Raw genomic sequence first — 17,732 nt, forward strand, 5'->3', positions numbered from 1 at the left:
GGTCCTAAGTCTTTTATTTCAAACTCCTCCGCCAGTTGTTGCTTAACCAAGTTGATCTCATTTATGCTAGATCCTGCAATTAGCATATCATCAACGTACAATAGTAAAATAATATAGGATTCTCAAGATTTTTGATATAACAACAATGGTCCATCTCACATCGTGTGAAACCATTGTTATGCATGAATTCATCAAATTTGTTGTACCATTGTCGGGGAGCTTGTTTCAAACCATACAAACTCTTTTTCAACTTACACACAAGGTTTTCTTTACCAGAAACTTGAAAAACTTCAGGTTGCTTCATGTAGATGTATTCTTCAAGGTCATCATACAAGAAAGCAGTTTTAACATCTAGCTGCTCCAAATGCAAATTTTCTGCAGCTACGATACTTAGCACCAACCTGATAGTAGTTAATTTGACTATAGGAGAGAAGATCTCGGTGTACTCAATTCCTTCCTTCTGCTGAAAGCCTTTTACTACTAATCTTGCTTTATATCTTTTCTTACCATCATGCTATTCCTTGACTCTATATACCCACTTGTTCTGCAATGCCTTCTTTCCTTTTGGTAACTCTGTAAGTATCCATGTTTTATTCTTTTGAAGAGAACTCATCTCTTCTTTCATGGCTAGCTTCCGCTTATCAGAGTCTATCACCTGCATTGCTTCAACAAAATGCTTTGGTTCTTCAACATCAGTCAGAAGTAAATAGTGAAGAGAGAGAGTTAACCTATCTGGAGCATTCGTGACTCTTTTATATCTCCTTATGTAGGTTCAAGAGTAACTGAACCCGAATTTGATTCAATTCCTGATTCCAGATTTGATTGTGCATTTGATTGTATCTCTGGTTGTGATTCTGTTTCTGATCCATATTCGGCTTCTAGTTCTTTATCTTCAATTTCAGACAGTTGTAATCCCTCTAGACACTTCATTTTCTGAGATTTATTCTAACTCAACTGTTTCAGATGTCTGTTTACTGGTATTGGTTGGTTCTACTTCAAGCTTGTCCTTATACATCATATTTTCATCAAATGTGACATTTCTGAGTCTTAGGATCTTTCTATTGTGATCATCCCAAAATCGATAACCAAAATTATCATCACCATAGCCAATAAAGAAACATTTCTTGGCTTTAGGATCAAGCTTATCTTTATCATTAGAGTTTACATGCACATAAGTAACATAACCAAAAAATTTCAGATGTGAGAGAGTTACATCCTTTTCTGTCCATCCCTCCTCAGGAATTTCAAAATTCAGCGGTACAGAGGGTCCCCTGTTTATGAGGTAAGCTGCCGTGTTAACAGCCTCGGCCCAAAAATACTTCGGCAATCCAGAATGTATTCTCATACTTCTGGCTCGTTCATTCAGGGTTATGTTCATCCTCTCAGCAATGCCATTTTGTTTCGGTGTTCCAGGAACTGTCTTGATCATTCTGATCCTATTTTCCAAGCAGAATGCTTTGAACTCTTGACTATCATATTCTCCTCCATTATCAGACTTCAGACATTTTAAACTTTAGACTTGTCTGATTTTCAACTTCAGCTTTCCATTTTTTAAAGGTAACAAACACATCAAATTTATTTTTCAGAAAATAAACTCATACCTTTCTTGTGGAATCATCAATGAAGGTGACATAATAGCGTGAGCCTCCCAGAGAAGTCACAGGATTTGGTCCCCACACATCTGTATGTACTAGTTCCAGCTTCTCTTTCTTTGGCGTCCTTCCCGCCTTTGAGAAACTAACTCTATTTTGTTTCCCGTAAATGCAATGTTTGCACAAACCTAATTCAACATGTTTTAGGTTTGACAACTTTTTTTTGGATGCCAACAACTTTATTCCCTTCTCACTCATATGCCCGAACCTCCAGTGCCACAATATTGTATCACGACCATGATCAACTGTTGATGTAATATCTCTCTGTATTGCAGTTGCATACAGTGTTCCCTTCTTGAAGCCTCGTACCACAACCAAATTTCCTTTGGTTATCTTCGACGATCTGTTACCGAATGTTGTTGTATATCCTTCAGTGTCAATCTGAAGGAAGAACATAACCCTGAATGAACGAGCCAGAAGTATGTGAATACCAACAAGTTATGTCCTTGCAATTTTTGGATTGCCCTCTTCTCCTTGACTTTGATCTGCCACAACCATGACTCTGTCCTCTTTGGTTGGTTCTCCCCCTGCTTTCGGTATTAAAAGCAGATCTTGGGGAATCACTTGATTCTCTGCGGTGAATATCTTCGCTTAGAACCAAGTCTCTAATATCATTCAATTTGAGTTTGGTACTTCCCGATGAATTGCTAACTGCAATTATCGTTGCACACCAACTCTCCGGTAGAGATGATAGTAGAATCAATGCCCTGATTTCGTCATCAAATGTTATATTAACATATCTCAACTAAGTTAATATTATATTAAACTCAGTGATATGTTCCGTGACAGATCCACCTTCTGTTATCTTTTAGTTGAACAATCGACAAATCAATAGACTTTATTTGAAGCAGATGACTTCTCGTACATATTTGATAGTGCTTTCATCAGGCATGCTGTGGTCTTCTCGTTAATGATGTTAAACGCCACATTTCATGTTAGCGTCAAATGAATCACACCAAGAGCTTCGTGATCTAATAGATCCCAATTCGCTTTGACCATAGTCTCTGGTTTTACCTCGGTCAAAGGCAAGTGTAATTTTTTCTGGTACAAATAATTCTCTATTTGCATTTTTTAGAATTCAAAATCTTTGCCATTGAACTTGTCAATCTTAACATTCCCTTCTTCCGATGCCATTTTTCATAATTTTTTTATGTGAATAGTACCTCTGAATAGTAACGATGATCAATAGTGTCGCATTATTCTTGTGAATAATACCTGCACCAATACCGTACTTTTCTACCAGAATTACACTGTCTGTGCTCTGATACCAGTTGTTGGAAAGCGTGTCAGGCTAATAGAAGGGAAAAAATATTTAAAACAGAAAAGCAATAAATTGAACAAGACAAGATTTACGTGGTTCGGTAATTTTTGCCTACTCCATGGCCACACAAAGAATAGCTCTTTATTAATTGAATAGAAAGAATAAGTTGAGGGATAATCTGTAAATGAAAATGCAGACCCCTTTTATAGGCATTTGAATACCCTGCTGACGTAAGCGATTACATCATAAGAATGCGATGTAGGCGCTTACATCATAAGAATGCAGACGTAAGCGCTTACATCACAAGAATGTCGACGTAAGCGCTTACTTCATATTTTCATCTCTTTTTGACTTTTCTTTCTTTTATTTTGTCTATTTTTCTTTCTTTCACATACAACAACAGGTTTGTTCCTATCAATATACACCATATTTCTTGATTACCTCACTATATTTATAAATACAGTCGCGCAAATACATGAAATAAGCACAGTAGCAGCGAAATTTATGTAGAATTAATTTTGTTGAGTTAAATTATGAGTGATACACGTGAATTGATCCTCTTTCCGTTATTAAATAGCTAGATACACCCATTTTAGGCGAATTTCGCTACTTCATTCATGAATACAATAGCGCGAATACTGCGAATACAGTCGCGTAGCAGCAAAATTTATGTAGAATTGATTTTGTTGAGTTAAATTAGGAGCGATACACGCCAATTGATTCTCTTTCCATTATTAAACAGCTGGACTCCCCTATTTTTAGACGAATTTTGTTAATACAACGAATACAGTTGCGTAATAACGAAATAGTAGATATAGTAAATAATTATTTATATGGTAGCTACTGAAAGTTAATAGCCACTAAACAATAGTGTTTTCTGAAAATTCCTTATCTATAATACCCTCCAATTATATTGTGGACCACGTAGTATATTTTCAAATCGAAAAATATAAAACACATAGTACTATATATTATTACATAATTAAATTAAAAGATGAATCAAATTTTAATGTATTGTGGCGGAAAAACCTGCAATCATTCAATAAATGTGAGTAAGGTTTATTTTTCGCTTACTCACATTACAAACGGATAAATCATTTATCAAATATCGAGTTTCTGATAGCAATAGGTTATTTATCCTCTTTTTAAGAATATATCCCCATCAATGTACTCAATTATTGATTTTAAAGCAAATTGATTTTATAAAATCATTAACACCGTTAATAAATAATAGTATATAAACAATTAGTATAATTTTATTTACAGAAGAATAAAAACAAAGTGATATCATGAACTTGAAGTAAGAGCCTGCCAGTTTGGTCGTTAAGAGTTGAGACAAATATCCAAGTCCATGTTGTAACAAACAAAGAATAAACTTTAATTTAATTGGAGGGACAGTTCACTTTTTCTAAGCAATGTCCACAGGTCAAAGCTGTTTATTATTTTTCATTTGATTATGTTACACTTACCTAAACATCCACATGCTTTCAATTATCATTTTCATTGATTCTATTCACTCATCATTTAACTAGTGTATTATTCTACTTTTTCTTATCTTTAGGATTTTATTGGCTTTAATAATTTTTCTCTTTTAGCTTCTTGGCTTTAATAATTATTATCTTTTGGATTTTCTTTGCTTTAATTTTTTTTTTCTTGTCATTGCGGCATAGCCACTTATTGTATTTTTGCTCTCCTAAGAAATCATCAATAATATTGGACTTTCTTTACTAGTAGTTGAACTCTCGTCAAACAAGTAAAAATGGTTTGCTCTTCTTTTTTTCTTTTATATATATATATATATATATATATATATATATAATATATATATATATAGCAACTAAACTATCGGTTTTATAGGGATTATGTTGGATTTAGTGATGTTACTCTAACAATCAAAGTTAAACGAAAAAAATAAAGAATTCAATTTTATCATCTTAGGTATTTCAATATTTTCTCTAATTCTTTGAGCTTTTATTTTTCTTTCTTTCTACTACATCAAAAAAGTTGACAAATTCTTTCACTTATCTTTTTCTAGTACTCTTGTGCCTTACATAAAGTTAATTAAAATAGTGTCACTTTATTAAGTTCATGTCTAGTAGAAAACAATGCTTCTTAACTTGTCAAATATGACATAGCTTAAAGATACAAAAGTTAATTGTTTTGCATATTATATATTGAGGCAAGTATTTATTCCTTAGTTCAGGAAAAGTTTATTGTTGCCTATGGACAATCTTTTTTTTTTTTGGTTTTCCACCCGGTGTCCGGTTCCCGCATTGGAGCCCGACTATATCCGGATTCGCGCCGCGTAGGGCCCCATTCGGGGGAAGCGCTCCCTACAAAGGATTTTTCCATACTCAGTGCTCGAATTCGAGACCTCTAATTAAGGGAAGAGCAGTCTCATCCACTGAACCACATCGTTTTATGGAATACTATATACTGTTACTATGTACAAGAGAATATTTGACAGCAAAAGTCAGTAAGAAAAACAAAATCTTAGTGGTAAACTGAAAGAAGATACTTGCACTTTTGGTAGCTCGAGGATTCTACATTCCACATTGAAACACGAGGAGAAAAAATAAACAAAATAGATCATTACACTTTAGTCCCTCATTTTTCTGTAACATTTGATCTTGGTCATTTGTGATATTTTATTAATCGTATTTAAATTACAATCAATAAAAACATGTGCTTTGAATTTAAAAAAAATATTCAAAGTATTTTTAGAACTATATTACCATTAAAAGATAAAAATTGAAGCTAATATTCATCATTATATTACATAATTTAATCTGTATAATTTTTTCAGAAATAGAACATCAACAATAATAACAACATAGTCAATGTGATCCTATACAAGTTGGACATGCGAAAAGTAATGTGTACGTAGACCTTACCTTACTTTGTGAACGTAGAAAGATTGTTTTCGATAAACCTAAATAAATATTGGGAGGATCAAAATTTAAAATTGTCAAGATTAATAGAAGCACAATAATATTTCGTAAACAAAAAGGAAGAAAGTTGGGGCGAAAGAAAAGGAGAAGAAAGGTAGGAAATAAAGAAGCCGGCAGTGTATCATAGTCAAAAAATTTAGATCGTTCTATAACCGAAAATAAAAATAAAAAAAAAACACTTTCTTCTTTCTTTAGTTACACTTTGCTGCATAATGTTTATAGTATTTTGTTATGCATTTCTATAACCAGTGTCTTTTTTCCTTATTTTCCTCACCCACTTGGCCACTTCTTCCATTTTTTCATCTTCTTCAATTTCCTCAAACCCTAGAACTTAAAATCTATCTTAATGGGTCGTTTTATTTTCTAATATTATTATCTGGGTCGATGCTAAATTTCACATTTTTCATATCATATTCTTAGAATAAGTTCATAGCAGCAGTAAAGCAACAATTTTTAGTTTCAATACTAGTAATTTAGTTCACATTGTGGTACAATTTGCAGTGTTGGTCATTATTGTAGTTTATGGTTTGAGTTAACTCGGGTTTTCTATGGCTCGGCGACATGGGTGGCAACTACCGGCTCACTCGTTTCAGGTTCTTGCTTTTTACTTTTCTTCTACTTTGGATCACTTGTAAAGTCATAATGTTGGTGTTATTAGATCTTTTTTGGGTGTTTAAAGTGGGAGTTTTGATTTGGTGGTAGAGTAGTTTGTTGGCATTTGCTGATTGTTTCTTTAGTCAACTGCACTTTGACTCTCTTTACATTTCCTTTTTGAGTGATGCCTCAGTTACTTTTTCTTTGTAGATTTGGAATTTACATAATTTTTAGTTTTGATTTACTAAGGTATCTTCTAGTGTTTCACAATCTCAAAATAAATGCGATCTTTCACTTTGGAGAAGGAATCTGACTTGACTTACATTTAATTTTAGTTTGTTTTATCTGAAATTTTATGTTGGTTTTGGGTCTGTTCTGAATTTGGAGCAAAGGCGTTAAGTTTTAGTTTGTGGTAGAAAATTTATTTGACGGGTTTCTTTACCATTAGAGCTATTTTTTTTTTTCTGACAAGTTTCAAAATTTATGGGGATAACCCGCATTGTAACAAGGTTAGAACTTTTGTGACTGAGATCAACCTTTTGCAATAATGCATTTCTGCTTCATCAAGTTCCTTGTTAGACAAACTTTACAACTTAGTCTAAAGAGGTTTTAGCTCTGAATCACGTTCGCTGGATTGGCTAATACAACTGTCCATATGTATCCTTTTAGGTTGCTCCCCCTGATATCCTTTCTTGGCGTCCATCTGACAAAGTAAAGTAGTTTATCGGGGGTGGGGTGGGGTGGGGGATTGTGTTGATCAGCACACATTTCTTTCTTCTGTACTCATTTCCTATTCCCCAAGTCTCTGAATTCCAAGTTTCACTTTCAAGTTCTTATGGAAGGTGCAGTCTTGCTGATGATTAGTGACATCATATTTTATCAGCCTTTATGTTTAACTAATATTATCTATTGTTGTTGTGCAACTTGAAGCTTGTTTACTGATTATTCCCTGTTGCTGTGCAGGTTGTGGCTATAACAGTTTTCTTCCTGCTATCTGTTGCCTTCTATGCATTTTTTGCTCCATTTCTAGGAAAAGACATCTTTGAGTACATAGCAATTGGTGTTTATTCCTTCTTGGTGAGTGCAATAGGGATGGAATTTCTTGCTACTTTTGTTGCAAACACTCTATTCCTCTTTCAATTTCTTGTTACTTTTTGTCATCTTTTGACTTTTGCTTTCAGGCTCTGTGTGTGTTCACGCTCTATGTCAGATGCACAGCAATTGATCCTGCTGATCCTGGGATTCTCATTGAAGCTGAGAAGTCAACAGCCTATCAGTCACACAATGAAAGAGAGTTTCCTGGTTAGTTTTTGGTTGCAATATGATCCTCTTATTCAGCGTCGTTTGATAAAGTTAAGTCTTCAACAGAACTAGAACACCCTGAAGATACTCTGAATTATTCTTTTGGTTGGTAATTGAAGAATGTTTATTAGATACGAGTTGAAGATAACTAGTAAACCCTGACATTTGACCCTGTAGATATTTGAGAATACAATAAGAATACAATAGATAAAAAAGGAAAAAAAACTATCAAGTGTTATGCATGAGACTTTGTTGCTGCATCCTGTTGGGATGGAGCGGGTGAAAGATGGATCATTGGTATCTGTTTTGTAATTTAGCCATGATTTATCTTCTTTTGACATCTTGAACTGCTTGCGTTAGGTGATATATCTGCTGCTGAGGGTCCCAACAAGGAAGGGTTTCGAGATGGAGGAACGTCTGCAAGGGATGCTTCAGGTTGCTGTGGAAAACTTGGAGGGGTCCTCTGTTGTTGTTTTTTCATTGAAGACTGTCGGAAGGATGATCAATTGCTGCAGCAGAGTGGAGATGAAGAAGCTTTGTTCTGCACATTGTGTAATGCTGAGGTATACCACTTCTCATCGGCTTCTTTCTCTCTCTCTCTCTCTAACCTACCCTGCATCTATAGTATATTTTCTCCTGCAATTACATCCAAATGTTTAGATTTTTATTGGATATAGTGGACATGAATAAGGTATTCTTTCTTATGTAGGTTCGAAAGTTTAGCAAACACTGTAGAAGTTGTGACAAATGTGTTGATGGATTTGATCATCACTGCCGTGTGAGTTGAAATATGATTTGTCTTCTCCTTTAATTTTCCGTTGCTCGAAACACATTGTGTTTCACTTTGACGTGACATGATGAGTTGAATTGGAGGAATATGCTGAATTTGATTTCCATTTGAGGAGATCAAGACAAGGGTGTATATATATATATATATATATATATATATATATATATATATATAATCATCCCATGCTGTTAATTGTGTTCACTAGTTCATATACCCCTCTTGCAGTTATGTAGATTTTCTGTTATTATCATCACATTAAGTGTCATTTTGGATGTCTACTTTTTACAGTGGTTGAATAACTGTGTGGGAAGGAAAAACTATATCACGTTTGTGTGCCTGATGGCTTCCAGCCTTGTCTGGGTAAGTCACACTGAGATTCTATCATTTTAAATGCTCTTTTAAGTTTGACAAGGTATAATCATTTCTTCACCCTTCCCCTTTTCTTTATTAAGTATGTTCTTTTGCATGTCAGCTTGTCTTTGAATGCGGAGTGGGCATTGCAGTCCTAGTTAGATGCTTTGTCGATAAGAAAGCTACAGAAAATCAGATAACAGAAAGGCTCGGAGAAGGATTCTCTAGACCTCCTTTTGCTATCGTAGTGGTACGTAAGCTAGCTTGTTGCTAGCAAAAAAACTTTTCTGATTGTTGTGTTAGTATCTGGACGCTCTGTGTGTACTGCATTTTCTAATTTGTCTTTATTAGACCTTAATTTATTGGTGGGAGCTGTATGTATCCCAAACCTTTTGAAGGAAAGATATCATACATTTATGTAAGATATCGTAACATTTTATGTAGCAAGGCCCTTGAAGCAGGTCGTAAATTTGAAAGTGTGCAAATCATTGTGCCAGAATCACCATATATATGGCATATAGTGCTGCTCGGAATTTGTTCCAATAGTAGCAGCTTTATAACATATTTTGTGCCCTTTCTTGTTCTCTTTGGGTTTAATCTTTTTTCTGTTTCAGGCCCTATGTACTGCTGTATCTTTCCTTGCAACCGTGCCTTTAAGTGAATTGCTCTTTTTCCACCTTATTCTCATTCGTAAGGTATGTCTGTTCCAATCCTCTTTCCTTCTCGGTTTTTCATTTCTATATGTGCATGCTTATATATTAAAGATATTCTGGTTCTGTTGTACTGCAGGGTATTACAACATACGAGTATGTTGTTGCGATGAGATCTCAAAGCGAGCCGCCTGGACCCTCTGTAGACGGAGGTGATCAGCAGAGTTTGCCATCATCACCGACCAGTTCTGCAGTGACTGCCATCAGTGGGAGAAGTTCTGTTGGGATGAGCTTGCAACATAAAGGTGCTTGGTGTACTCCTCCAAGAATCTTCATGGACCATCAGGTTATACTTCTTTCGTGCTTCTAGTTTTGTACAAGTGACCAACAGCCGTCCATCTTAAAAAGACACCCATGGTTTACATTAACTTTAAACTCCAAACATGTCATCCGTTTCTGCTTCTTCAACAGTTTTAGTTCAGTTAGTTGTCCCTTCTCTGGTGCTTGGTTTTGCTTTTCAGCTAAAAATAAGTTTGTCATATGGAGATGACTAAGCTCATCCTTTGTACTTGAGGAAAGCAGTCGGATTATAGAACTATGATGCTAATTTCATTCCTTTAAACACCCCGTGCAGGATGAAATTATTCCTCACCTTGAGCCTGGGCGATTGCCATCAACTATTGATCCTGACGCAGTAGATAAGGACAAAAAGCTATCCCATCGTCCAGTCCGAATTAGTGCATGGAAGCTTGCGAAACTAGATTCTAATGAAGCAATCAAGGCTGGTGCCAAGGCTAGAGCTTCGTCATCTGTTCTACGTCCAGTTGGCGCCAAGCATCATCCTTACGATGCTGATCATTTGTCCAGTGGCATGAGTGGTAGAAGCAGTCCGGCAAGTACTAATCACGGATTTTATGACAGTAATAATGCTAGAGCTGGGACATCTAGGTTGTCTCCTTCCAAGAGCTCGTATCCGCCCAGCCGTGCCAGCAGGGAAGATATTGAAACATGTGGTCACAGCATGAGTAACTTAAGCAGTCCTCTTGCCACTAACCTAACCCCTTCTCCATTAGCGCTGCAGCATCACGTTTCCAATAGAGACCACTTCAATCCAATATATCAGTCATCTGCAGATCAGTCTCCTTGGTCAGCAAAGGCATGCCACGAGAACGAAACTCCTACCCCCGACAATTTATCAGGAGTAACCACAAGGAAGAACAACACGGGCACTACAGAGAATACAAAGTCATCAGTATTTTGGGATCAAGAAGCCGGGCGATTTGTTACTGCTAATACCAGGGGTGCCGGTTCTACTTCCCAAGTATCTGGAACAGAGCTTACATACACAGGTCAATCTATATTTTTCGGAGGGCCTTTACTGAACGAGAACGTGAACAGAGGGGGAAGAAGTGGTGGTACACTGTCTTCTGCTGGTCCTCAGCGAAGTTACTATCAGGGTAGGACACAAAGGGGTGGTCAGCTTCCTGTATTTGTTCCCAGTGATCCCCAGCAAAATCAATTTTCTTCACGATTACCTCGAGACTAGAATTGGATTACTTGTTTATTTTATGAAAATACAGTTAGGTGTCCATTTTCAGCTTCTCAATCTTTCCCTCGTAGCATCTACAGTTAGATTCTCCATATATCTCTCTGTCTGTTTCGTTCACGACACTCCAACTCGGAGAGAAAATAGAAATGGTGTTAATTCGATAGGCTAATTTACGATAAGATTAAAAAAGAAAAAGAAAAATGAAATTAGAGAGAAAATTTGACTTGGAAGTAATAATTGCAAGAATTAACATGGAAAAGAGTCTGTTCCAAAATGTGCATTTAGGTCGTTTATTAGGGTTGTTTGGTTGAGAAACAAGTTATCCCATGATTAATTATCCCAAAATTAGTTATCTTGAGATTAGAGCCGTCAAAATGGGCTTGACCCGTGAGGCTAGCCCAACCCAGCTCGCTACTTGGGTAGGGTTGGGCTAGAATTTTTTGAGCCCACTTAAATCGGAGGCTTATAAGCTCGACCCCATTCAGCTCGCTGGCCCTTGGTTAAAATAGCACGGTCTAGCCAGTTTTCGGACTGGTAATTCAAAAATAGCCAGCTACCAAGTCAATGAAAAATAGCCACTATTTTGCTGCAACAGAGACCGGTCCAACATAATATACTGGAGTTCGGTGCACCTGTGTATGAACTTCCAGCATATTATGCTGGAACTCCAACACACGAAAAGTTCCAGCATAATATACTGGAGATTCGAGCACTTGTGTATGAACTTCCAGCATATTATGCTGGACCATTATACTTTGCTGGAACTCCAGTATATTATGCTGGAGTTCTAGTGTACTTATGCTGGAACTCCATCATATTATGCTGGAGTTCCAGCATACTTATCCTGGAACTCCAGTATAATATGCCGGAGTTCAAATATACTTATGCTGGAACTCCAGCATAATATACTGACGTATTTTTCGGGTTTTGAACAGTGTTTTCGCTTAGATTTATCTTTACATGAAAAGTGGCCAAATTTCGATTACTTTTGAAATTGGGCTATTTTTGAACGACCACTTGCAAATCTGGCTATTTTTGAATTTCTCCCCTTGAGGCTTGACCGAGGCTGGACGTGGGCCAGCCCGTGGGCCAAAAAAATAATTAAGTTCAAATTAATTAACTATTAAATATTTAAAAAAAGTAAAAACTAAAAAAACTATTAACTATAATCCCCATTCCGCAACCCTAGATTGCTCATTGACCTTCCATATCAACTACAATTTAGATTTTTGACATGCATGTAATATGACAAAATTAGTTTTTCTTTTGCTTAATTAATAACGAACTTGAAAAGTTTTAGGTGGTCAATAATAATCTTTTTTTCAAAAGAAAATACTACTTTAAGTGGCCAACGATCAGTTTGGATAACTTTAAATATTATTAATATTTAAACTACTCTTCAATAGAAAAATATCTATTTTAAATTTAAAAAAAAAATTGACCACTAGCAAATTTCAGGAATTTTAAAAATTTTATGGACTATAATGATGAAATCAGCAAGTGATGTTAATCCTAAACTAAAAAACCACAACATATAAACTTATTGAAGCAATCCCTGAATCTGAGGAAAATGAAAGAAAAGTATTAAGACAATATTCATGTAAGAGCTAGAGATATAGAGAATTTGCATTTCAATTACGAGATTCCTCGTCAAATATCAAGTTTTTTGTACGCTCTAAGCAAACAGAAGTTGTTTACATGATTAATCAACTACGTCACGAAAAAATATATAAACATTTAAAGAAATTCTTTTTTGTAAAAAATATTGAAGGGCTGGCCCGCCCTAGCCCGCGGCCCTCTTAGGGATGGGTTGGGCTGGCTATTTTAAGGTCTATTTATATGGCGGGCCGGCCCGTCCTGCCCGTCAAATTTAAAAGCCCACGAGGCTTGGGCTGGGTTGGGCTGAGCTGGTCCGTTTTGACATCTCTATATGAGATTAGTTATCCCACCCTCCCATAGGAATAAAAAAATACTACAATCTCGGGATTGCTAATCATACCATGATTTTATCCCAATCAAATATGAGATAAAGTCATCTCAATTTAATCTCGGAATTAATTATTGCTTATCCCTCGTATAAAAATACCTGTGCACGGTCTCAATGTTTACACCAAACCATATCAGACCTAAATATTAATATGAAAAATAAGTTAGTAGTACATTTTTTTTTCTATTGCTTTATCAAAACAAAAAGATGAAAGAGGTGGCTTAGGATATTGTTATAAAGGAAATGACTCTCTCGCCCCTTAACTCCTTCAACGGCCTGTGTTTGGATAGAGCCAATCAGAATAGTTTACTTGTTGAAATCCTTTAGCCATGGCTGCAACACTGAGCATTCAAGGATCATGCCTTATCAAAAATTCTCATCACCATTCAAATTCCTCCAATGCCCAGACTGACCAGCAGCTAAAGCAGGTGTTTTTACATTTACCAATTTCTAGAAGATCTGTAATTCTTATCTCTGTGTTGCCCTTGAGCCTCAATTTGGTTCCTCAACCATCTTTGGCCAGAGAACGGCGCAATAAGAAGAACATCCCTATTGAAGATTATCAAACTAGCTGTTAGTCCCTCTTCTCAGTTTTGCATTTCTTAAACATGACTTTGAGCTTATTTGAGTCTTAATCTCAGAGTTTATCTTTGCATTGTATGCAATTTACTAAGTTCTGTAACTGATAGTCTTAAAATTGCAACTATTACAAAAATCTTATATGTACACAGTACACTAAGGTTCTGATAAAGGTGGAATTATACTGGGAAAAAAAAAATTGAGATGAAACTTGAAGTGGCTAATCATTTTGTGCTCTCTTCCTTTTTTGTACTGATGAGCTTCTAATTAGTGCTGGCAAAGATGATTTATGTACTTAACAACAAACACTTAATTTAACTCCACAACAATTCAAGGTAGAATTTTTGAATTTTGACCACAAGTACTGCTTGATACTTTGGCAAACATGTAATTTTGAGCCGAGGGTCTGTGGAAACAGCCTCTCTACCTCCACAAGGAAGGGGTAAAGTCTGCATACACATTATCCTCCCCACCGCCCACACTGTGAGATACTGGGTATGTTGTTGTAATATTATTTCTGTACCTCATCCAATGCTTTGTTGCCACGTTAGTTTCCGAAACTCTCATCCCTTTTGACATTGCTATTGAGTTTTGGACCAATCTTTTCAGGGACTAGCAAAATATATAAATCAAATCAAAATAATGTTGTAGTCAATATACGTAATAATCCAATTATTAATAAAAGAGCCTGACAATATCATGGATGAGTACATGATTATTATCTTTATTTAATGATTGCTTTTAAAGCAGCTGATGGATTGAAATACTATGATATTCTTGAAGGAAAAGGTCCTGTAGCTGAAAAGGGCTCCACTGTACAGGTTTGGTTGTCGTTCTTGTAATTTGCACACGCGTTGACTTTCAATTGAAATTGACCTATTTCTGGTTTCCCTCCCCACGCCTGCAGGTACATTTTGAATGTCTATATCGTAATATTACTGCAGTTTCAAGTCGAGAATCCAAATTGTTGGCTGGAAATCGTATAATTTCACAGGTATGTTGTGATGATTTATGACCAGGAATATCTTACTAATGGACATGTATTGATGCCCTTGGTTTACACTCGTCACTGATACATGTGTTTTTCTACTCTTTGAAGTAGCCTTATGAGTTCCAGGTTGGAGCTCCTCCAGGGAAAGAGCGGAAACGTGATTTTGTGGACAATCCAAATGGTTTATTTTCTGCTCAAGCAGCTCCAAAACCTCCAAAAGCAATGTATACAATAACTGAAGGGATGAAAGTTGGAGGAAAGGTGTGATGATGTTTCATTTTTGCCTTAGCACGTATTTTAATTCTAATTGTTTCTGTCTAGAAATTGTGCAAACTCTGATTTCTCAAAAAGAAAGTTAAACAAAAGTTGTAACATAACTAACAGCTACCTCGTTACTTGCTGCTTGTTTTATGGTCTCTTTTGCACAGAGGACTGTGATCGTTCCTCCAGAAGCTGGGTATGGCTCAAGGGGGATGAATGAGATTCCGGTATGAACCACACCTGTTTTTTACTTCTTTGTTATGTTAGTTAGCAAAGCTATTATTGTGGTTCGATTCTATTCTGAGAAATCAGGCGACCAAGCTTGATAAGTTCACTGTATTTGTTAAATGCCATTCAGTTAGAAGTGAGTTTATCTTGACAGAGTTGTTTCTGCTCAAATGCCATCAGAATCCTGGTATTCGTTCCAAGGCCTAACAACAACTTTTGCTTGCCTGTTTAGTGTAGAATCTCCAACCAAATTTCTTGACATGACCAGTTATAGTATATAGTCGTTAGAGATTAATTGAGTCTCTTGTGCCCTTATAGCCAAAGTCGGTGTAAACTTTTGTTCATTAATAGCTCCGCTCACTAAATAGGGGAAAAATAATCTATTTACAGATTAGACTATCAGATTTCAAGGAAGGCAGACATGCATGAGAGATTGAGAGAGAAGGCAATCTGCAAAATCTCCATTGTTATTCCCGATTGGAGAAGAGTGAATTAGCTTACAAAGAAAGCTCAGCTAACTACTTATATACAGACACTAACTAATATCCCATTAGTTAAGTTAGGTACTAACTTCTAATTTGTACACTTTAACCCCTAAACTTTCTACATATACAAATACTATCCTGGCTCAATACTCCCCCTCAAGCTGGAGGGTAGAAAAATATTCTTCACTCCAAGCTTGCAAAGCAAATGCTGGTGTTGTGTTCTTCCCAACCCCTTAGTCAACATGTCTGCTATTTGCTCCTTAGTATTCACATGTATAGTCTTGATGATACCAGCTTTTATCTTCTCTCTAATAAAATGGCAATCAATATCAATATGCTTCATACGTTCATGAAAGATACGATTTGCTGCGATTTGGATTGCTGCCTTGCTATCACAGAATAGAGCCACAGGCAGTTGTAACTTTACATCCAATTCACCAAGCAGACCAATGAGCCACACAATTTCTGCTGCAGTGGAAGCCATGCTCCTAAACTCAGCTTCAGCTGAACTTCTTGCCACTGTGTCCTGCTTCTTTGATTTCCAGGAAATTAAAGCATTGCCAAAGAATACGCAGTAACCAGTGACTGATCTTCTAGTTTGGAGGCATGCTCCCCAATCAGCATCACAGTATGCCTTCAGTGTCCCATCACCTGGTGATGGTAACAACAGTCCCTGCCCTGGTGCATTTTTAACATATTTGACAACTCTCTTTGCTGCATCTAAATGAGACTGTTTGGGAGAATGCATGTACTGACTTAATGTTTGTACAGCAAATGATATATCCGGCCTAGTCATTGTTAAGTACAATAATCTTCCCACTAATCTTTGGTATTCACCAGCATCCTTCAAGAGAGGATCTTGAGCACTGTCATCAGAAGAAGAAGCTAACCTGTCAAAATCAACAGAGGTCAATTTTTGGTTTACTTCTAATGGTGTGCTAGAAGGTTTGGTTCCAGCTAATCCAAGTTCTGAAATTAGCTCTAATGCATATTTACGTTGGCTCATGTATATGCCCTTTTCAGATCGAGTAAACTCAATCCCAAGAAAAAATTTCAATTCTCCAAGATCCTTCATTCTAAAACACTGCTGCAGCTTGGCCCTTGTCCTGTTAATTTCTGTAATGCTGTAAATCTGATACCATATCAGATTTCAAGGAAGGCAGACATGCATGAGAGATTGAGAGAGATGGCAATCTGCAAAATCTCCATTGTTATTCACGATTGGAGAAGAGTGAATTAACTTACAAAGAAAGCTCAGCTAACTACTTATATACAGACACTAACTAATATCCCATTAGTTAAGTTAGGTACTAACTTCTAATTTGTACACTTTAACCCCTAAACTTTCTGCATATACAAATACTATCCTGACTCAACGTAGACTACACTTCTACTAGGAGTTCTTGGCTGAATATACACAATATTTTATTTGATTTTATTGGTGTTTATCGATTATCTTCAACTCTCTTGTTTCCGAGACTTAATGAACATTCAACTTACATGGTGCAGCCAGGGGCTACATTCGACTTGAATATTGAACTTTTGGAAGTAATAAAACCAGAAGGGAAGCAATAGGTGTTGGAGTGTAGAAGATTTTTTTGCCTTTCCTTTCTTCATTGTTGTAAAAATTTGGTTGTCTTTCATATACCCCAACCTATATGAAATCTATAGCAGTTCTCGCTTGCTCTTCATGTGACTTGAACCGCAACCTATTGGTTGGAGGTGGAGAAGCGGATGCCTCGCCAACTGTGCGAATTCCTCTCGTCAACATTTTGTTAAGTTATAGCAAGTGATCATTCTTTTAGCTTTTAAAATGTAGAAGCTCAAATATTGTCCCATGATTCTTGCTTCATGTTAATTATTCAATATTTGCTGTTTGTATGTACAAGTAACTTGTTTCCCCTTTTATCTTGCTTCTTTATTTGTATGTATATTTTACAACTTCTTAACTTCCCACGTTATTGTTAGTACAATTTAGAGACACCTCAGTCTAACTTGATCGAGAGAAATCATGGTGTGTCGGGAGAGTGGAAATAAGAATAAGGGATTTATTTATTTATTTTATTCTCTCAAAAGTAAGAAGTGGCAAATAATATTTCTT

The 17,732-nt window shown here is 36.2% G+C and overlaps 3 protein-coding genes across 4 annotated transcripts; 2 read left to right on the top strand and 1 right to left on the bottom strand.

Moving 5' to 3' along the window:
- Positions 1-5,874: 5,874 nt before the first annotated feature.
- Positions 5,875-11,157, top strand: LOC109240893 (protein S-acyltransferase 21). The gene is made up of 11 exons (XM_019407573.1): positions 5,875-5,958; positions 6,366-6,457; positions 7,422-7,535; positions 7,640-7,760; positions 8,121-8,323; positions 8,470-8,538; positions 8,839-8,910; positions 9,023-9,151; positions 9,516-9,596; positions 9,691-9,897; positions 10,186-11,157. The coding sequence occupies exons 2-11, from the start codon at positions 6,413-6,415 to the stop codon at positions 11,095-11,097; spliced, it is 1,953 nt and encodes a 650-aa protein (XP_019263118.1). The 5' UTR covers positions 5,875-5,958; positions 6,366-6,412; the 3' UTR covers positions 11,098-11,157.
- Positions 11,158-13,340: 2,183 nt separating this feature from the next.
- On the top strand, positions 13,341-17,532 carry LOC109240896 (peptidyl-prolyl cis-trans isomerase FKBP18, chloroplastic). Its single transcript, XM_019407577.1, has 6 exons — positions 13,341-13,660; positions 14,417-14,487; positions 14,574-14,660; positions 14,769-14,918; positions 15,086-15,145; positions 17,141-17,532. Exons 1-6 carry the CDS (start codon positions 13,417-13,419, stop codon positions 17,204-17,206), a joined length of 678 nt encoding a protein of 225 aa, XP_019263122.1. The 5' UTR covers positions 13,341-13,416; the 3' UTR covers positions 17,207-17,532.
- Positions 15,588-17,220, bottom strand: LOC109240895 (uncharacterized mitochondrial protein AtMg00810-like). Of its 2 annotated transcripts, none has more exons than XM_019407575.1 (2): positions 17,132-17,220; positions 15,588-16,825 (listed from the first exon to the last, which is right to left on the bottom strand). In XM_019407575.1, exon 2 carries the CDS (start codon positions 16,704-16,706, stop codon positions 15,765-15,767), a length of 942 nt encoding a protein of 313 aa, XP_019263120.1. In that variant the 5' UTR covers positions 16,707-16,825; positions 17,132-17,220; the 3' UTR covers positions 15,588-15,764. The 2 variants fall into 2 exon arrangements, with proteins under 2 accessions (XP_019263120.1, XP_019263121.1); XM_019407576.1 differs by having other exon boundaries at positions 15,588-16,521; positions 17,132-17,206.
- Positions 17,533-17,732: the final 200 nt, after the last annotated feature.

Source organism: Nicotiana attenuata, unplaced genomic scaffold (assembly GCF_001879085.1).
Source record: "Nicotiana attenuata strain UT unplaced genomic scaffold, NIATTr2, whole genome shotgun sequence".
Taxonomy (NCBI): Eukaryota; Viridiplantae; Streptophyta; class Magnoliopsida; order Solanales; family Solanaceae; genus Nicotiana; species Nicotiana attenuata.